The 19,500-nt window shown below is 52.7% G+C and overlaps 1 protein-coding gene across 2 annotated transcripts in view; it reads right to left on the reverse strand.

Annotated features, from left to right (window-relative positions):
- CD99L2 (CD99 molecule like 2) overlaps nucleotides 1–19,500 on the reverse strand; it is a 32,488-nt gene that overhangs the window by 6,543 nt on the left and 6,445 nt on the right. Inside the window, exons 2-9 of one of the 2 annotated variants that reach the window (XM_017816644.1) lie at nucleotides 8,054–8,119; nucleotides 6,018–6,056; nucleotides 4,493–4,588; nucleotides 4,201–4,281; nucleotides 3,146–3,235; nucleotides 1,420–1,482; nucleotides 277–312; nucleotides 54–167 (exon numbers count right to left, since the gene is read on the reverse strand). In XM_017816644.1, the coding sequence (XP_017672133.1) occupies nucleotides 54–167; nucleotides 277–312; nucleotides 1,420–1,482; nucleotides 3,146–3,235; nucleotides 4,201–4,281; nucleotides 4,493–4,588; nucleotides 6,018–6,056; nucleotides 8,054–8,119 (585 nt within the window). Of the gene's footprint in view, nucleotides 1–53; nucleotides 168–276; nucleotides 313–1,419; nucleotides 1,483–3,139; nucleotides 3,236–4,200; nucleotides 4,282–4,492; nucleotides 4,589–6,017; nucleotides 6,057–8,053; nucleotides 8,120–19,500 lie in introns of both variants that reach the window. The other variant, XM_017816634.1, reaches the window with a different exon arrangement.

Raw genomic sequence — 19,500 nt, forward strand, 5'->3', positions numbered from 1 at the left:
AAAATAGGAGTGTGCTTGCTTTGTGCCCCCAGGGTGCTCAGGGAGGGACTTACGCTGGATGCTGAAGCAGAACTTCTTCTGCTGGTAGGAGATGTAGCTGGAGACGGCCCCGATGAGCGCCATGGCCAGGCCGCTGGCGATGCCGGCGATAGTTCCTGTCTCCGCCACTGTGGGGCACAGAAAGAGGGGGGTGCTGTGCAGTAGGGGCACGCACACCACCCATCCCATCCCATGCCAGCATCCCACTGCTGCCCCCGCATCCACAGCAGCACCTACCTCCACTGTAGCTGTCGTCGGTGTTGCTCTCGGCACCTGCAGAGACACAAGCCCATCAGCGGCCCTGCACCCCTCTGCTCCCCTTGCTGCCGTGCTGGGAGGGTGAGGGCACACAGCAGAGGGGTGGCAGTGCAGCCCTGGGGGCACCCTTGGGCTAAGGGTGAGCAGATACCCCTGTGGGGTGCAGCATCTCTGCTGCCCCATGGCTCCACCAGGCTGCCCAGGGCAGCTTGTTGTTGCTTCTCAAGAGGGGTCTGAAGCTGCTCCTCTCCCTCTGTGTGTGCCTGGGGGGAGCTTTGGGGGAGCCTCTGCAGGACACACCTCTGCCTGCATAGTTACCCTCATCCCTGCCCTTTGCAGCTCCGCTGCTCTCAGTGTAAGGAGAACACCTGAAAGACTGTCAGAGCATTACACAGCACACTGGTGCCATCACAGGGAGGTGACTGGCTGAGCTCCATCGTGTCAGGGAACCCTCACTTGGCTTTCAGTGTATTTCACCTTCCCTGGAGAAATGGGGTGGGAGGAGAAGCTACTCCCACTGGAAGCTGCGGTCCTTGCAGAGTCACTTACATCCCGAATTTATGGAAGCAGGTCAGCGTTGTATTAATGCCTCTGATGCGTCCTGTCCTTGGCACAGGGATTCATTAAATGTTGATTGGGCTTGTGGCATTCAGCTCTTTACACGGCTGCTTTTAATATTTAATACTGTGGATCCTCGCGAGCACACGGGCTTATCCGACTGCTGCTGGTTTTCCCCCTTGTTCCAGACAGTGGTGGTTGTGTGGTGGAAGGCAAATGAAGGCATGTGCCCTCTCATAGCACTGGGGTGGGTGCCCACCCTCGAGGTGATAGGGGAGATACAGGCCCCACCTGCCCTGATGGCAGCTGGAACTGCAGACCCACCACAGGATCAAAACCAAACACCTCCAACTGGTAACACCAGGTGTGACCATGGAGACCAAAAACTTTTCCCCTTGGCCCCATGGCTGGGACCCTTTCTGCCCTTGCCATGGAGGGGAGTGCTGCTCTGTTCAGGGGTCTTTCCAGGAGTCTGGTAGATTATTGCCAAATTACCAGTTTGGTGATTGCTGAGCCTGAGCTGCAACTGCTAAAGCAAACAACTGTACACAGGTCACCGCTTACCCTTCTTCTTGTCTGGGCTGTATCCGCCGTCCACGATGCTGAACAGGTCGTCATCCGAAATCCCTTTAAAAGGAACAGGAATAAACGGGGTTGGCACCTGTGGGAGCTGTGGCTGTGCTGGAGGTTGATGTCACGGCCTGCTCAGACCCCACTGAGAAGCGGGACTGCTGAAAAAGCAGTTCTGCTTCTCTCGCGATTACCAGACGTTAACAAAATGTTTAACCCCAGATTATTTTAAGGTCATAGAAGAGGTAACAACTGACTTTAAGTCTAGCTCAAAAGAAATACCCCTAAAACAAAGTCGAAATGCTACTGTATTATTTTTTAACTGAAATGACTGATGTATTTAAGAGTTCATGAAACGTTTTGGTACCTGGGCTCAGCTGGCAGTGGAGGAGGCAGGAAGAAGTAGTTTGTGTGTGCAGTTGCCATGCTGCCAGGGACCAGTGTGCTCTTGCCCTGCCTCTGGTGAGACCCTAGCAGCACCAGCTGGGCCTGGGGTCCTGCAGGCAGGACTGACCCTTGTCCTTCCTTGAGGGACAGAGCAGTCCAGGGGCAGAACTGAGTAGCAGCGTGTCTCAGTACAGGTGAAAGTGGAAATGTTTAACTCATGCAGGATAAGAACAGAGAAACATGGTCTGTGAATCTGCAGCTGAATGAGTGGTGCTGTTGAACACCTCTGCTCTGGTCCCAGAGGGAGCCTTGGTGTGCAGCAAGGCACATGATGGCAGAAGAGACCCAAGGCCGAGCCAGCAGAAGGCTCCTTCTCTGATGCTGAGCCTTGGGAAGGGTTTCCTTTGCCTTAACAGCCTGGAAGAGACTGCCTTATTCATCAGCTTACCACAAAAAACAGATTTATGGGCTTAGTAATGAGTGTAAAAAGAATGAAAGCCCTGACTATGCCAGAGCCTGGAGAGGTCCCAGGCAGTTGAGGGAGCAGCGGTGCCGGGGGAGCGCGTGTGCTGGTTTGCAGCCAGTGCCACGTTCCAGCGGTTCGACACCTCAACCTTTCCTGCAGGAGCCTGAAACCTCAGCAAGCCCAGAATACCAAAGTGCAGACAAGTCACCTAGTTAATACAATGTAATAAAATACCTGACTGTTAATTACGCGTGTGAGCAGGGTATACGGCCATCCCGACATCAATAAACCAGCCGTGCAAAGTCTGTTTCCCAGCTCAAGTGCTCAGGGGAACAATCCTCATAGACAAATGATTCATTCACTGGAGTATTTCAGAGATGGAAAAAAACCCTCCCAGCCCATAGCACATGTTATGCCGGGGCTTCAGCCTGCTCTAGATTTACACCTTGGCAATGACTGCGAACCCCAGAAGCACACGCCCTCGGTTAAAGAGCTGTCAGGGACAGGGGAACTCAACACAACTACTGCAATTTAATGGGTCAAAAGAGACCCTGGGGAAAAAAACCTGCAGACAGAGAGGCAGCAGGTCATTAGGAAGAGCCCCTCTCTGCCAGGGACTGTTGAGGCAGGGGCTCCTTCCCTCCCCAGGGCTGAGCTGCCTGCAGAAAATCCCCAGTGTGGGCAGGCAGGGCAAGTGCAGTGGGTGAGGCAGGACCCCAGACCAGGCAGCGCCTGTATCCCTTTATCCCATCACTTAGTGGGGGTGGTGTCTGGCAGTGAGGGGCTGGGGAGGATCTCCTGCAGGTTCCAGGGAATAGCAGGACTGGTGGCAAGCAGGATGGAGAGGAGAGGTCAGCATACCATCACCTGGCCTTTGATCCGGCCTCCCAGGATCTTTCTTGGGATCGTTCTTATCATCCAAGGCATCAGCCAAGTCAAAATCCATAGGGTCCTTTTCTAGAAAACAAGACCAGGGTTAGCAATGTGGCTTCAGGCTGAGGAGCTCTGCAATTAATTCATTAATCAAGGAAACATTCAGCTTTGCCAGGGAAAAGCACTGTTGAAAGAGATGAAGTCTCTGACACAAGCATCTCCCAGTTCCACTATTCAGCCTCGTGGCAGATCTTCTAAACCCATCCCATTCCGTGTCCCTGTGGTAGGAAATGTCATATCCTTCCTGCAGAAACAGTCTCGCCATGGCTGGATTGCCAGGCAATTGGATAAATGAAGCCAGTAGGAAAGGTCAGAGCCACACAGGCACTCCAAGGGCCCAGCCAGTGGAGGGGAATGAGGTCGTTGCATCACCCTGATGTGCTGGCTGGAACAGCCTGTGACTTGATTTCTTGGAGTTATTTTCTTCCACGAATGCCCAGTTGGTCCCCCGAGCAGCCTGGCTCTGAGAGAGGTTATTGCCTCTGCTAAATGGCATCAAAAACCATGGCACGGAGCCAACTGAGCTCCTCAGCCCTCCCACCAGTGCTCACCTGAGTTTGTTCTGATCCAAAACTGGGGGTTTTTTTAATCCTGGAAGTGCCTTTTGCCAAAACTCTGCCTGAGCAGGTGGCAAAACACCCGGCTGACAGGGTGCCTGGAGCCTGTGGGGTGGGTGTGCTGGTGGAGCCCAGCCTGGCTGTGCCATGATGGGGAGGACAGCGAGCTCACAGCCTTCCAAAAGGTACAGGGATGAAAAATGGTCCAGGAACCACTTAGGGCTCCAGGGAAGTGCAGGGTAATGCTGAGATGCCCTGTCTGCTCTGTAGTTTTTTATATTTGTTTTTTTCTCAAGGTGTCTCATGTGAGCAAGCAGACTAGAGGCTGGGAATACAAGGGCAGTGCCACTGTCATGGCACATCCCAAAGCCTCTGCCTGTGCCAGCAGCAGAGCCAGGGCAAAGCTGCAGGGGCTGTGGGGCTGATGCTCACCTGGATTACGCTTAGGAGGGGCTCTCGTAGTTTTTGGCTGCTTGGTTGTGGTGGTGCGGATGACATCCCAAAAGCTGTTGTCTGAAGAGAGGGGAAAAAAAAGACCAAAATTATGTTCCCTTCTAAAACATGGGTTCAGGCAAGTGCTGGGAAGGGAAAGCCCCCTCCCTGCAGGGAGACAGGGGCTGCACTGGGCTGGTTCAGTGCTCTGCTCTCTCCACAGCTTTACTTGACACAGTGGGCACCCCTGCCCGTGGGTGCCCTGGGAATGCTTGAGCCCACAGGGCATTACCTGGATTCCCTGGCCTGGGGTAGGGCTTCGAAGTCGGCTTGGCTGGTTTGGTGGTAGTCTCCAGAGGCGTGTCAAAGAAATCAGACAAATCTAAATCTGCAGGAGAGAAGGGATTGTCAAACCCCTGCTGTCTGTGGGGATGGTGTGAGGCTGTGGGCAGACATCCTGCCCAGAAGCTCTGCAGGTGCTGTGCACCTGGTGCTGCACCAGTGTCAGGGGCTACTGGAGCTCACGTCAGCCTGGAGCTGGAAAGGGCATCCAGCCACTCCACTGCTTAACTGTGAGCTACAGCAGAGCCTTCAGACCAGCCTGGCCACCACATCACTCCCCATCCAAGCTCTGGCTGCTGCCCAGCCCCAGCAACCCCAAAATAATGTGAGGGAGCCTGCCAGTATCCTGCAGCATCTGCTGAGAGCTGCTGCAGATGGGAAGGTGCTGTGGGGCCGAGCCAGTGGCTGGACACACTCTGCTCCCAGTGCAGCCGCCTGTGAGTGACCAGCTGAACAGGGCATGCATGGGAACGGGGCCAGGGCACGGAAACCCACTGCAGGAGCCCCTCAGTGCCATCGTTCATCCGAAAAGGACCCCTGGGGAAGAAGAAACTGCCTGAGAAGAAGCCTCAGCATGTGTCCATTTCCCAGGGAGAGTTTACTGGATCGAACAGCCTCTCGTTCGGGCTGCAGTCCAAACGCTGAAGCCCTGCGCGTGCTTCTGGCACTTGGCTTTTCTTTTCCTTAGCAAAGACCATGGTGTCCAAGGAGTCAGACAGTTGAATTTGCTTAGATTTGTGCCAAGATCCTCATGCAGGGGTGAGCGGATTCACTTCCGAGCGCTCCCCTGCCGCAGTTTATTTCAGGCTCCTCTGGCGGGGTTGAGCAACGCCGGGCTCCTGTGACCCCGCTATATTTAAATAGCACTCTTTGGCCAGAACCGAGCCAGAGGAGCTGCTGGCAACAAAACTCGGGTGAATTTAAGGGAGCTTCCTCAACTGTGGCACTGCTGGGAGCCAGCCAGCCAGCACATCTGATGTGCACAAACAGTCAGACAGACACTCTCCCATAGATGGGGAAGTGTCACCAGGCTGGGACTTTCCACAGAAGTCAGGGATATCTTGGGAGTAAAAAAAAAAAAAAGGAAAGAAAATATTCTCTGGGCTTCCTTCTGGAAGGAAAGCTAGCAGGTGCCACGCAGCCAGGAACAAAAGCCCTTGTGTAGCTGAGCAGTGATTTGTGTCTTTTCCATTAGGATACTGCAAAGTGTGCGAAATTCAGCCTTGGCTGTAAATGCTCTGCTGCCACTTGCCTTCAGCATGGACAGAAATATCAATATTGCATTTCTTTGGCTGCACAGGAGCAGTGCATGTGCACACACTGGCTCCAGCTTCCCTATGGGCAAGTGAAGGGGTCCCAAAGCACCTGCTGAGAGCACCACCCAGCCACACACAGGCACCTGTGGGGGCCTACAACGTTCAAATCCCAGTGGGAAGCAAACCCCATGCTGGGCTGAGCATGCAAGAAGGTCTCACCTGTTCCACCTGCAGGCTTTCTGGGGCCCTTGGGAGTGGCTGTGACAAAACAGATGGGGAGGAAAAATGTTAATCATAGGCATCAGTGAAAATGTCACCTCTGGACTGAGAATAACCAGCAAAGATTTCACCATGACTTTCCGACGTCTGCATTTGTAGACTCGGGGCCCAGAGCCACGAGCACCCCATACACAGTGCATGGCCACAGGGAGCAGGACTGCCCATGGACAAGGACAGAGCTCAGTGCTCCACAGGGCACTGCTGTGTCGGGCTGAGCCCTGCCCTCAGGCAGCCAGCATCCCACCCCAGCTGGTGAAGAGGAGGGAACTGTAACAATCTGCTCTGAATTAAGGCTCCTGGAGACAGCAGCAAACAGGCAAGGATAGACACTGTACAGAACAGCATGGAAACCAGGAGTGAGTTGCCAGTGTTTTGTTGTCCCCTGGTGGGTCGGTCGGTTAAATGACAGATAATTTCCAGTGCTGTGTTATGTACGGGAGGTTCCCTGTCAGCTGGAGGGATTTTGGTGACACCCTGATACCCAGATCCCAGCCCCCTGACTGCTCCTGGGCTAAAACAAGATACAGCCAGCCTTTGAGGGGGAAGGGAAGGGACAATATGGAAACCACTACCTATTAATAGTGGCTGGCATTACCAAGTATATGAATAAATTATGAGCAAGAGCTGTGGCTGCTCCATTCCCATTAATTTCTGTTAGACCGGAGTGGTGCTGCTGGGCTTCATTTCCAGTGTGTCAGTATGGTTTGAAGTGACCCAACTCCAGACCCTGGATTTGCTATTATTCCAGGGCTGACACAATGAATCCAGAGTGGGATGCAGCAGCTGAGAAGGCTGCAGGGACAGCGCTGCCTCTTCCCTCCACTCACTGCTGGTACTCCAGCCTGGGGAATGCTGCTTTCCCTCCACGTGAGGTGGCCATTAGTCATTTCGAACCAGGTCTCCTCACATGTTGTATTAAAGGGCTTGCAAAATGAGTTGAGTCAGCCCTGTGACCAAGCCTGAAACCCCATGGTCTATCCTCTTCCCCTCCTGCTGAACCCGGCATGCAACAGGAGAGCTGCACAGAGCATCCTGACACTGTTCCACATAATCTCCAATGTAACACAGCACAAGTGCCTGCATGTTGTTAGACTATAGCATAAGAGGTTAAGCTATAACCCTCTTATAGCTTTCACTTAAATACATGTGGGTGTGATCCCAGAGCCCAGCTTCACTCATGGAGCACTCCCTGCTGCCGCCTGGCTGGGCACTAAGTCTGGGGACAGTCACCTTGAGCCACGTGGGGAGGGATGGGCAGCGAGGGGTCCTGGGTGCTGGTGTTTGCAGCTCCACCACAGTCTCCATGGCTGGGCAGCAAAGTGGAGCCAGAGATGTGTCTGGGTGCAGAGTGATGCTCTTGGGCTCGGCACTGGCAGGAGGTGTGTGATGTCCCAGGAAGGGAGATGAGCTTCCTCCCATCGGGTGCTGTGCCGGCAGTTCGGTTCTCTCTTTTGGGTGTAAAACACCAAATACTGAATCTCAGTATGCCAGCAGTGAGGCACCCCTTTCAGAAGGGAGTTTCCTTTGACTGATGGGCTACAGTGGAACTTAAGTGAAGCAAAGCAGCAACCTAACGTGCCATTTGCTTTCCCAGACACTGCATTGCAATGGCAGCAGGGAAAGACCCAGTGCTGCCCTGCCTGGGTGGGCACAGTGAGCTGCCCTCACCAGCTTGTAACTAATGGAGGCAAGGAAGCCAGAGGGACGTGTTCAGTGCCACTGCTATGTCGGAACACAGGTGTACTGTGCCTCTGTGGCTCCTCACAGGAATCAGGAAGCAAAGGTCAGCAACCAGCTTCTCCAGGACTGTCCCCAGTCTCACCACAAACCTGGACCCTGTGTCTCCCAGGCAGAGATGATGAAGTAGCTGTATCCTTCACCACCCTCCCACCTGCATCAGATACCAAAGAACAAATTGCATCTATTAACATCTCTTTGTTTTCCCCTCTTTAAAACAATACATAAACGTGACTTACGTCGCTTGGTGGTGAGGTCAAACAGGGCGTCTTCTAGGTTGAAGTCATCTGCATCATCCCCATGACCTGGAGACAAAGAATCAACAATGGGTGTACTCACAAAGTAAACCACCTTTAAATAAGGCATGGCTAGACTCGTTTGCTAAAATTGCTTTAGTTTTTTGCTGTTTTTTTTCCAAGCCTGACCCAACACTGGTGATGAGGAAGACATCGGCCTCTTCGAATGCTGTGACTGTTAAATTGCAGAGCAGTCATCTTGAGATTTTCCATTTGTCTGCCCTAATGGATGCAGTATAAAGACACATGCTATGCTTAAATTTGTCAAGGAGAGCCTACCAATTCATCTCTTGAGCTGCCACTCATCTGTGGCTGTGCTCACGATTATATGTTTGCTAAACACCATGAAAACATTGGGACAGCGCAGACAAATTCAGTGAAAAACAAAAAAGCCCTATGCCCCTCTTCTCAAGTGCCTTCCAACATCAAAGGCTTCGTATGAAAATGCTGCTGCTGGCTGCCAAGCACGACTTAGCATTTCAGAGGCTGCCTGCATCATTCTGCCTCAGAAATGTGAACCAGGACCAAACCCCCATCCCAGGGATATACCTGACAGGCACAGGCAGATTTTTTTTTGTTAGAGATGCCTCACCACAACTCCAGTCCCATATCCAAGGGATAACTCGGTGCTACATCATGTTCTCCTGCAACAGGGCCAGCTAATCCTTCCTTTCTCTGTCTTTTTTTCCATGGCATTAATTACTGTTGACTTACCCTAGTTCTGAATGTATTTGTCTTGATAAATTCATGCTTTTACATCTCAGAGCATGCTGAGTAATTAATATCCTTTGGGTTTGCTAAGTACTGCAGCACTGCAAGAGAACATTAAAATGGCTTTCCTCTTATTCCTACTGCTAAATGGATTTAGCTATTGCCACCTGAGCTCCAGCATGCTTCATGAATAAATTTAAAGCTTTACTGACAAGGACAATAACAACGGGAAGGCATCAGTCCATCAGAAAGCAGGTATCAGCATTTCGGTGAAAAACTTCTACTGAGAGTGGTCACTAAGTACTGCAACAGCTGCAGCTCTGGTTCCACTTACTCACACATCACATCTCATCTCGTTTGCCGTCTGTTAAACGTACACTCAGCAAACCTGAGGGTGATGTATGTGCAGGGTCTGCGGCTGGGAAGTCGCTATGGGCTTCTCCCCCCGGCAAAGGCTTGGCGTGAGGCACTGCTGAGAGGGGTGTGTAAGGAACGCGGGGCCCAGCCCACGCAGTGTTTCTCATCGAGCTGAACGATGCCGATGCTCCCCTGCGAGCCCGGAGGAACGGCCAGCAGCGGGCAATGCAGGGGAATCCGTGTGAAATCCGTGGAGAGGGGCATGTGGAAGAGCCTCTTTCTCAGCGCAGCAGGGCTGTGCCAGGCACTCTCAGCCTCCCTCCCTGCCCCACTCCTCCCTTCCCAAAGTATTTCCCTCTTGGGCCTTATTGCTGGTGAAATATTGGCACTGTGAGGCAGGCGATGCTCTCCTGCTCCGACAGGGTGAAGTCACAGGGCTAACAAGCGGTCTGTCGGTGCAAAGGAGCAAAGTAAGGAACACACAAGACCATCCACAGCTCTGAAAAACACCTGCCCAGCTCCAGCACTTGCACAGGGGGCTGCCGAGCCACCAACATCCCTGATGAGACCTGACACAATCATCACTGCTGTGGCCAACTGTCCCAGGCTTGTCAGTCTGACAACTTCATGCAGTCTCCCTTTCCCAGCACAGCTTTTTTCCGCAGTCTTTACTGGATTTTCGTGAACCAACAGGGCCCCGTCGTTCTCATCCTTCTGTTTTAAACTGTACTTAAAAATAAGTGGAAGGGGAAGCCCACGTCGCGCCTCTGGCAGGATGAGAAGCATTACAAACCTGGCTGGGGGAAGCGCTGTGATAGCTGGCAGGAGGGATGAGGTGGCAGCACCAACTCACATTGGTATGCCAGGAACCACCCCTTCCCTCTCCCTCGCTCCCTCTGCTCTCCACGATTAAGTAAATATTAAGGCACTGACTTGCTGCGCACCAACCCCTGTGTTAGCACATCCTCCCTGAGCTTCACCTTCCGTGGAGGAGCCCGAATACAAAGTGGGGGAGTGGACACCTGTGAGGTGTGTGCAGCTCACCCATTCTCCTGCTGAAGGGCCGTGGGGCTTGTGGGCCCTGCAGGGAATAAAAGTGTCCCAAAAAATGCCCCCCCCCCACCTGGCTTTGGGAGTCTCACCAGATCCACCAGCTGGGAAGCACTTACACCTCCCTGGATTTGCTGACAGCTCCCCTTGGCATTTCTCCCCGCAGGACACGAGGAGGGTGCCACTTCCAAAAGCACTCTCTGAAGAGCCAACTGGCATGTGAGGGCGCCCAGGTGGGTTAAAGGTGCCCAGGGCTCTCCGTGCTCTCAGGGCTGATGTAATGTCCTGGGCTGGAGCTGCATCCCAGGGGCTTTCCCACACTGGTGGGAGAGGTGTGAATGCTGCCCAAGGGAGGGTTGGAAAAACTGTCAATGCACTGAATTGCCCAGTAAAACCTTCCCAAGGAGCTGCAGCCCGTTACCCAGGGCTTTCCCACCGCCGTCCACGGCAGACTGACATCCTTTTCCAGGATTCCCATAGGTGTTGGCAAGGATTAATAATAGATTGCCAGTTAATTGAAGCTGACAACATCTCTATTTCATGCAAAGGGTGTTATAGAGACATATTACACCTTTTATGGATCAATAACAGAGCACTGCCGTCACAGGCACGCAAACTCCCCTGCTTGCTCCGACAGATAAGACGGGAACGCTCTCCTCATTCCTTTATTCCATTATTAAGCAGTAACAAACCCGGCACTTCACAGCCAGACGCTGAAAGCCCCACCAGCTCTTGGTACACATTTACCTTGTGCATGCAGTTCTTTGGGAGGCAGCACTGCTGCTCCCTGCACTGTCCTTTGCAAATCCCTTTGCTCTGGAGCCCTGACACTGCTCTGTCATCACTGGAGGAGTGGGGATCCCAAAACCCATCCCCTGATGGGAACCCACACACAGCACACAGTATCTTTACATTAAGGGTTTATACTTTTCAGGAGAAGCCAGGGCACATTCCTACACACCAGCACTGACAAGCTGCTGAGCTGCAGCAGTTTGTCAGTAGTGCCCACACAGCAGTCAGGGTCATGCATGCCCTGACGTGTCACCTCCTCCACAGGACATCCCTCCACCACCTACAACCTGTTACAGGGCCATAATACCACTGATATGCAAAACCATCCTCTGCTGGTTGCTCAGTGCTGGGGAGCAGTATGGGATCTTCACCAGGGTCAATGACTAGGCTAGTTTGTTTTTTTTTTCCCTGAGCTTTGCAATAAGTCCTTGGAGGAACTCTGCTCTCTGACTGCTCGGAGAAAACACACATCCTCAAGAGTAGCTGGGGGTGACTCAAGCCCTGTGTGCCACCAGCCAAGGGCACTGAAGCATCCGTGGGTCTGCAGCTCTACGCTGGGGGGAAACAGGCAAATGAGATGTTTACCACATTGTCCTTTAATCTGACAATCCGAAGAGACCAAGCTGGGACGTGGTACCTAATATGAAACCCCCAATCCCAGCATGGGGAGATGGGGGGACCCCAAGGCTGCAGCTGTGCCAGGCAGAAGCTGCAGAACAGGGGTGAGAGTTATGGCCGAGCCAGTGCTGCAGATTCTCCTGCCTCTTGCTGAGTCCCCTCGCCTTGCCGGGGGTATTTTTAATCAGAGCTAGCTGCTCTTTGAAGGTAGAAGGGTTTTGTGCCTTAATGTATTCTCTCCTCATTATTTTCTGTAGCAGGCAGCTCAAACGCACAATTGTACTCGTCAGCTTTTTAGTTTTTACAATTATATATATATTCTAATTAAGCCCCACTGTTTGACAAAGCTTGAATTACAGTATCATAATTCACACCCAGTATATTGCCAGGCCGTCTGCAGCACTCGGAGCGAGGTGTATTCCATTTTTAGCGCCAGCCCACGGATCTCTTTGTGCAATATATATGTGTTTAGCTTCCCTGGGAATTGAGAGCCTGCGACGGTGCGAGATTGACAGCCCGGGAGATTACGGGAGAATGCAAAGCAGGTACAAGGGCAGCGCAAAGTAATTCCAACTGCCTGACTTTCATGCATCTACCTGAGGAGCAACGTGGCAGGTGGGAGAGCAGGAGGAAAGCAGGAAAGTGAGTGCTGAGGTAACCCAAAAGGGTCTCTCCAGTGACCAACCTGACCTTTTTGGCTCCACGTTGTGATGTTGGCACATGCAGGTGGTTCTCTGATGCTGGGGGCACCCACAGCTGTGCTGGGACCTCTGGGCAGGGTGCTGGGGATGGGGGTTTGGGTGCAGAGCTGTGTTACTGGGGCTGGACTGAATTCTCACAGGGGAGTTTCTGCTGTCTCAGCAAAGATACAGCCCCAAAGGTCTGTGGGGAGTAAATGGCTGCTCTTCTGCGGGCACAGGTCTGCCCTGCAGCAGCTGAGGTGTCTCTGGCAGCACTGGGGGTCCCCAGGGACCTCTCCTGGTGCAAGTGAAGGCAGAACACAGCCAGCCAGAGCAGTGATCCTGGTCAGCAGAGAGCAGAGTTTCAGACTTGCCAACGCTCTCCACCACTGCTATCTCGGCACCGGCCCCAGCCATTGCCAATGTGTGAGAAATTTACTTGCAAGTGCCAAGCTTCTTGCAAATCCCAAATCCTTATTGACTGCTAAGGCCAAGGCTCAGTTCCACGTGTGTAGGGAGAGCAGTGCTCCTCAGAGCTGAGGTGTCACAGTCTCTGGGAGCAGCGCTGGTGGGGCACGTGGCTAAGGGCAGCTTCACTGCAGCTGCACTGCTCTCTGGAGACAGGCCAGGCTGCCTCTTCAGCACAGACATCCTCCTCAAGGTACTTTTGCCTTGAAAAGCAGACTCTGAACTTCCTCCAGCTCCTCAGCTGCTGGCAGGGAAGACTGGCTGCCCAGAGACATGCCCTGCACAAACAAGCCGCTGGCAGCCCACCAGAGCAAGGGGTGGCAGGGCTCTGCTGGGAAGCAAAGTTGGGGAGAAACTCAGGCCCCTGCATCTGCCACAGCAGTGGGACCAACAGCTAATGCCAGGGGTACATCATCCCAGTCTGGGGCACGGCCAGGCAAGAGCAGGGAGACACAGCCCCTGGCTGGGATGACCCCTGCTTCTCGTGGGGGATGAGGGAATGCTGCTGTCCTTGTTCTCTATTCCCAGCGAAACATTTTGATTTCCAGAAGTACTAATCAAAAATCGCTCTTGATTATGGCAAAAACAACCTCTGCTGAATTTTTTTTTTTAATGCAATTAACAAGGGTATATGGTAATTCTAAGCAATCTCGCTCTTGAGATTAAAGGAAAGCCTGCCAGGAAGCACATGAATAAAGCTTTAAGATGAGAATTTGCATAATGAAGACTTTCTCTTTGTGGAGGGACTGACAGTGGTTGTGTTTGAAACCTATTAACAGAAATGCCTAAAAGCCTCTGCTACAGCCAGGGCGCTGCTGCCCTGACCCATGCTGGCTCCATCACCCACGCTGCCCTCCCTGCTGACAGATCCCCACGGGAATCTCAGCTCCACAAGAATCCCAGTTCTGCCCTGTCCTCTGACTGGGCACCTGGGACGGGGCAGGACAGGCAGTGTGGCCCCAGTGTGAGCTCTGCTGGCTGCAGCTCAGGGCAATACACCTCGCCTGGGCTCTGAGCCACAGCACAACGCTGAGGTTCTGCGCGCCGGGGCAGCCGGATGAAAAGCAGGTGTCTGTTGCAATTTGATTTCAAGGCTTACTTGGAATAATTTAAATTATTCGGTGGCAGCACACGATACGCTTTACAGCCAGCAGGAGTGATGGAGCTGGTGAGGAAAATGCGACCAGCAAAACCAGCCTGCATGTGGTGGGCTCCAGGCTCCTCAGCAGACACCCCAGCACCATGAAGTGGGGCCAGGCCAAAAGGCCTCCTTGGTGAGCCCTCACTGGAAGCTGCCCTGCCAGGGGCTGGGCCTTCAGGGGACACAGTGCTCATCCACTCTGCACCCTGCTGAGGGCTGCACGAAGGTCTGAGCACATTTTCTCCCCACCTGGGGTGAAAGGACAGACCTCCAGGCTGCTTCCAAAGCACCTGAAAAAGCAGCACCACCCTTCATGCCCTGCTGTGTCCCACAGCCCCGGGAGAGCAGCCAGTGGCTCAGCCTCTGCTGCCACGGCCACACCAGGAGCTGCCAGCAGGTCCCTCTGCAGAGACCAGACAAAAAACACAGCAGGGAGGAGTTTCTCATCTGCTGCCATCTCGCACAGCCTTTCTCATTCCTCCACAGCAAGATTTAAAACCCCAGAGGGAAGCGCCCTCGACTTCTCTTTCCCAACAGCTGCATCTGGTAACCGGCTCAGAGAGCCCGCTGTAAGTACCATGGAGGCTGCAAGGAAATCCTGAAAGCTGAGGGCTAAGGACCAGTGCTGGCCTCTTCTTCCTGAATACTGCCACATGAGCAGACCCCCTGCTCCAGACCTGTCTGCAGGAGGATGACCTTTGCCACTAGGTTGCTCATTCCCCAGCATCATCCTTCTTGGACCAACGGCAGCTCCCACCACCAAACCCTCCAGCCTCCACCACCAAACCCACCAGCCTCCACCACCAAACCCACCAGCCTCCACCACCAAACCCAACAGCCTCCACCACCAAAACCAACAGCCTCCACCCACACCCAGATGGCTCCCAAAGGGGCAGAAAGCACCCTCAGTCCAGAGGTGTTTCTTCATGCTGAACTCTCATCCCAACATACTCCTTTATCTCAGCATTTCTCTTTTACTTGATTCTTCCAGTCCCACTCAAGCTGGTGGCGATTACTGTATTTCCACATTTTATTAAAAAGACAAGACAAGAAAGGCTATTGGCAGAGTGGCTCAGTTGCTGCCACTTGATTTTGATTTTCCAGCCAGCCTGGGGCTGCCAGCTCGGAGCCTGCAGGAGCATGGCAAAGAGGTCTTTCTCCACATCCCAGTCTGTGACAGAGCAAACTCTGTGTCGGTGTGTCACAGAGCTAAAGCTGGCGGGGGGGGCCTGTAGGCACCAGCTGGCCACAAGACACTGAGGCTCTGCTGGAGACACACTAATCCTGGGCTGACGTGCTGAGTGCCCGTGGGCAGCCACACAACATCTGTCTGGGGGTGCCCATCCCAGGGCCTGCACCACAGGTCATGTCCCGTCAGCCACTGCCACGCAGTGTGACAGGGGTTGGTGTAACAGCAGCAGGGCCATGGAGGAGCCCCAGTGCCTGGGGGACCATCCTGTCATTGCAGGCTGGCTGGGCACGGGCTGCAGCCCCGGTGTTTGTGGCACAGTGAAGGGCCCTTGCATCACCTTTAATGTGATTCCCACCCCACCCTTTGGGGACAATCCTAAGGAGGAGTATGGATGCATCACATCACCCTCACCAGCAAGCTCTGTGCAGAGACCACTGAGCTGATCTGCTGGATGAAGGTGTCTGATCCCTGAGAGGCTGCTGGACTGGAACCCTCAGCTCCAAGGGAGATCAGCAAGCCCCTGACCCATTTATGAACCCCAGATTCCACAAAAGCAACCAACCAGAGGAGTCCCCCTACCACAGAGAGACAAACACCTCTGGGTGCCAGCAGCAACTCTCAACAGCTCAGAGGGAAAAGCAAAGGGCGTCACAACCACAGCCAGGAAAGGCTTCACATGGGATTTCCCTTGAAATGCCCCGGACCAGCAGCCACTGGCCAGGTCTGCCCCATCTCTGGCTCCACAGCACCGTCCTCTCTCTAACCCTACATGAAACAAACGTTTCACCATCTCTTCCATCCCAGCATGGTCAGAGAGCAGGTAGCCCTGCTCTGGCAAAGCACAAGATGGCAACAGAAACAGTTTTTTTCAGCATCAGCACTCAAAGCTTTCCAGGTTTCCAGGGCACTCTGCCATCTCTGCACACAGACTGGGTGATGTTTTCTAAGCAACTTTATTATGATAACTGTTTTTTGAGGTTTGTGTCAGAGAGGGCTCTACCACAGCAGAGCCACTGCCAAAACCTGCTTTCAATTAGTCCCAGATGAATTGCATCAGGAGCAAAAGGCTGAAAGGTTTGGAGCACAAATATTTAAGGTTCCTCCCCTTCTGGGGAGTGCTTGAGCCCAGTTGTACCTGTGATGAGGATGGGATGATGCTCAGCTTTCTGTGCCTGGGCTGGGTACTGAAACATTCCAGCCAAGGACTAAGGAGGGCAAGGGGAGCTCAGGCTGTGCCAGCTCTCACAGGAGCTCTGCAAACCTCTGGCCCTCTTTGGGACTCTGGGAAAATACGCCAGGTAACTCTCAATACCTCAAAGGTGCATCTGATGAGAAAGGGAGTTGTTTTTCCTTTTCACTTTTCTGCTGTTTGTTTGGGATTTTTTTAAGGAAGAAAAATTTATTGTACCTAAAGGGGAAAGGATGTGGACAGCATAATCTTTTTATTCCCAGGCACCAACCACTTTGCAAGTGGCAGAGGGGAAATTAGCACTGACCCCACTGCACAGCATAGGGAGTGGTTAAAGGTGACTTTTTCAGTGATGGAAAACACAACAGTGTCACCCTGGGTTCAGGTTTGTCCCTGCCAGATGCACTCTGCAGGTGTCTGCTGGATAACTGGATTACTGCTCTGGCAGCAAGGGAAGGGGAGATGTGGGGGTGCTGTGACCCTGCTGCTAAGCAGGCATCAGCCTGTTTTCCCCCTAGACAGGCATGGTCCAATCCAGTGCTGCTGAGAACCAGTCCTGCCTGGGAAAGACAGCTCAGGAGCACGAGGCAGGATCTCACACCACTTTGGGGGCAGCCTTGGCACATCCTGTGCCTGAGTGTGCTGCCTCCAGCTTTTACCCAGCCTTATCAGGTATAGGGTGGGAAACACTGGCCCCAACTCACTTGGTTTGTGATTCTGAGACAAGGTCAAAAAACTTAGCAAGTTCCTTTTCCTCCTATAAGCGTGGGTGCAGGGCTGAAAATTGGGGGGTGTGCTGGTTTGTGCAGGGATAGAGCTAATTTTCTTTACAGCAGCTAGTATGGGACTGTGGTTTGGATTTGTTCTGCGAACAGATTTGTTCTGCTGATAACTCAGGGCTGTTTTCATTATCACTGAACAGTCCCTATGCAGAGCCAAGGCCTTTTCTGTTCCTCACTCCACCCTTCCAGCAAGGGGCTGGGGGTGCAAAGGAGTTGGGAGGAGACACAGCTGGGAGAGCTGACCCCAGCTACCCAAGGGATATCCCAGAACATATGGGTCGTGCTCAGCACATAAAGCTGGGGAGAAGGAAGTGGGGTACACTTGGACTGATGGTGTTTGTCTTCCCAAGTCATCATTACATGTGATAGAGCCCTGCTGTCCTGGGGATGGCTGAATGTCCTTGGGAAAGGGTGAATGAATACCTTGTTTGCTTTGCTTGTGCATGTGGCTTTTGCTTTACCTACGAAGTGTCTATCTCAACCCACAAGTTTTCTCACTTTTGCCTTTCTGATTCTCTTCCCCATCCCAATATGGGGAAAGTGAGTGAGCAGCTGCGTGGGGCTGAGTTGCAAGCTGGGATTAAACTACAACAGCTGCTTCCATGTTTTCCTGCCTGCTGTCCACCTAGAAAGATTATGATGTACGTTCACATTTTAGTCACTTGATTTCTGCTTACACATTAAATAATGTCTATGAATTTGCCTAGGGCCAAATATGCCTGTTTATCAACCAGACAAAAAATTGTCATGAAAGCATTTCGTTCATAACCCAGTGCAGAACAAATGATGACAAAGTCTGTGATGTAGGAGCCCAGAGAAAACTGAAGCAAGAGATTAAATCCTTATCACCTGATTCCCCATGGAAAAAGATTGTTCTCATCAGATAAAGATCAAGAGAAGATGCTGTAGTTAAAAGTAGGTAAATAGGGAATTGTGTGGTAAAAATGCTGGTTCATCACCTGGGATGTGATGCTGCTGTCATACCGTGCTACTTAGAAGCAGAGCAGTAGTGGGAATGAAGACTTGGGCAATGCTGACAGATGGAGGGAGGCTCTGGGAGAGCATGAGGGGCTCAGCCTTCTCCTCTGGCTGAGGGCATCTGTCTGCCCTGTCACCACAGCTGCACTGTGGGGCTCCTGCCTGGCTGTGCTGTCCCTGCATCTCTGCCTTCCCACAGCACCTTCCCATGCAAGCATAGGGTATCTGGGTCAGGTGGGGGGTAGTTGAGACTCCAGCCCCTGCTGCTTGCTGTCTGTACCCTCCTCCTCCTCCCTCACTCCTGCTCTCCCCCTGTTCTGGGTCATTCAGCTCCGCTGCTCCCGGAGCATCCCAGATCCAGGCAGTGCTGCCATGGGAAGGAGCCAGCATGGAGAGACAGCAGGGTAGGGGGCTGCACCCACCAAATAGGAGGCAGCAGCAGAGATCTGCTGGAGATAATTTTGAGCAGGTGGTGCAGGAACTGGTGGTGATTTTTAACCACCCAGCCGGCAGCTGTGAGACCACCCCTCTTGGCTCGCCCACAGAGAGGGAAGCTGTGCCACATCCCTCAGCCTTTTGCACAAGCTCATTTTCAATAACATGAGTTTGGTTCCTTGCTTTCATAGAGCACTATGGAGAAGCCCTTGAGAAGTGGAGTTTGGGGTGTTTATCCAGCTTTTGCTATCTCCTGTACCCAGCACAGGCTGTGTCCCTATCACAAAGGGAACAAGTGCTGTATAATGAGAGCACCCTGTGCTATTGATGGGGCATGAAATAATTTAAACATAAAACTAGGAGCTCCCTGAGTTGACAGAGAAATCCACTAACAGGTCTCTTGCTCTCTCTGACCCTACTTGTGGAGGAAATAGCACCAACACTTACAAACCCAACTGTTACTTTAATTCAAGTGCGGTGGCTCTCAGATTTTCTCTGTGAAAGTATCTATACAGTTCACTCAGTTAAGACCATCATTACAAAAAAGAAAGAAGGAATACACTTTCTTTTCAAATATATGTTTAACCTCAATTAAAAATGCTCTATTTTCTGCATGAGGCCAAAGACACATCTGGGGAGCTGTGGCTGTTTTTAAAAGGACCGATGAGCTCAAAGCTTAGTGGTGTCCGATGGAAATAACAAATTCCAGTTTCCTGGCAAATAATTACACAGAAACTGCGTGGCATGGGCTCAGTGTCTCTTGACAGCGTGTGAGACAGTCTGTCACCAGCAGCAGTAGCTGGTGCCCAGTGAGCAGGGCCAGGCTGAACACCCACCCCAGATGAAGCTCCTGGGGCAGAACCCAGGCTGTGGCTGGGACACAAAGCAGGGATTTGCCTGGGGGTGAGTGGGGACTCAGGGCAGGCTTGCACCAGCTGGAAGCATCACACTGAATGGGATGCTTTGTGTTTGGGGGGATGCAATCTCTTATGCCCAG

This window comes from Lepidothrix coronata, unplaced genomic scaffold (genome assembly GCF_001604755.1).
Source record: "Lepidothrix coronata isolate B3197 unplaced genomic scaffold, Lepidothrix_coronata-1.0 Scaffold2, whole genome shotgun sequence".
Classification (NCBI taxonomy): domain Eukaryota; kingdom Metazoa; phylum Chordata; class Aves; order Passeriformes; family Pipridae; genus Lepidothrix; species Lepidothrix coronata.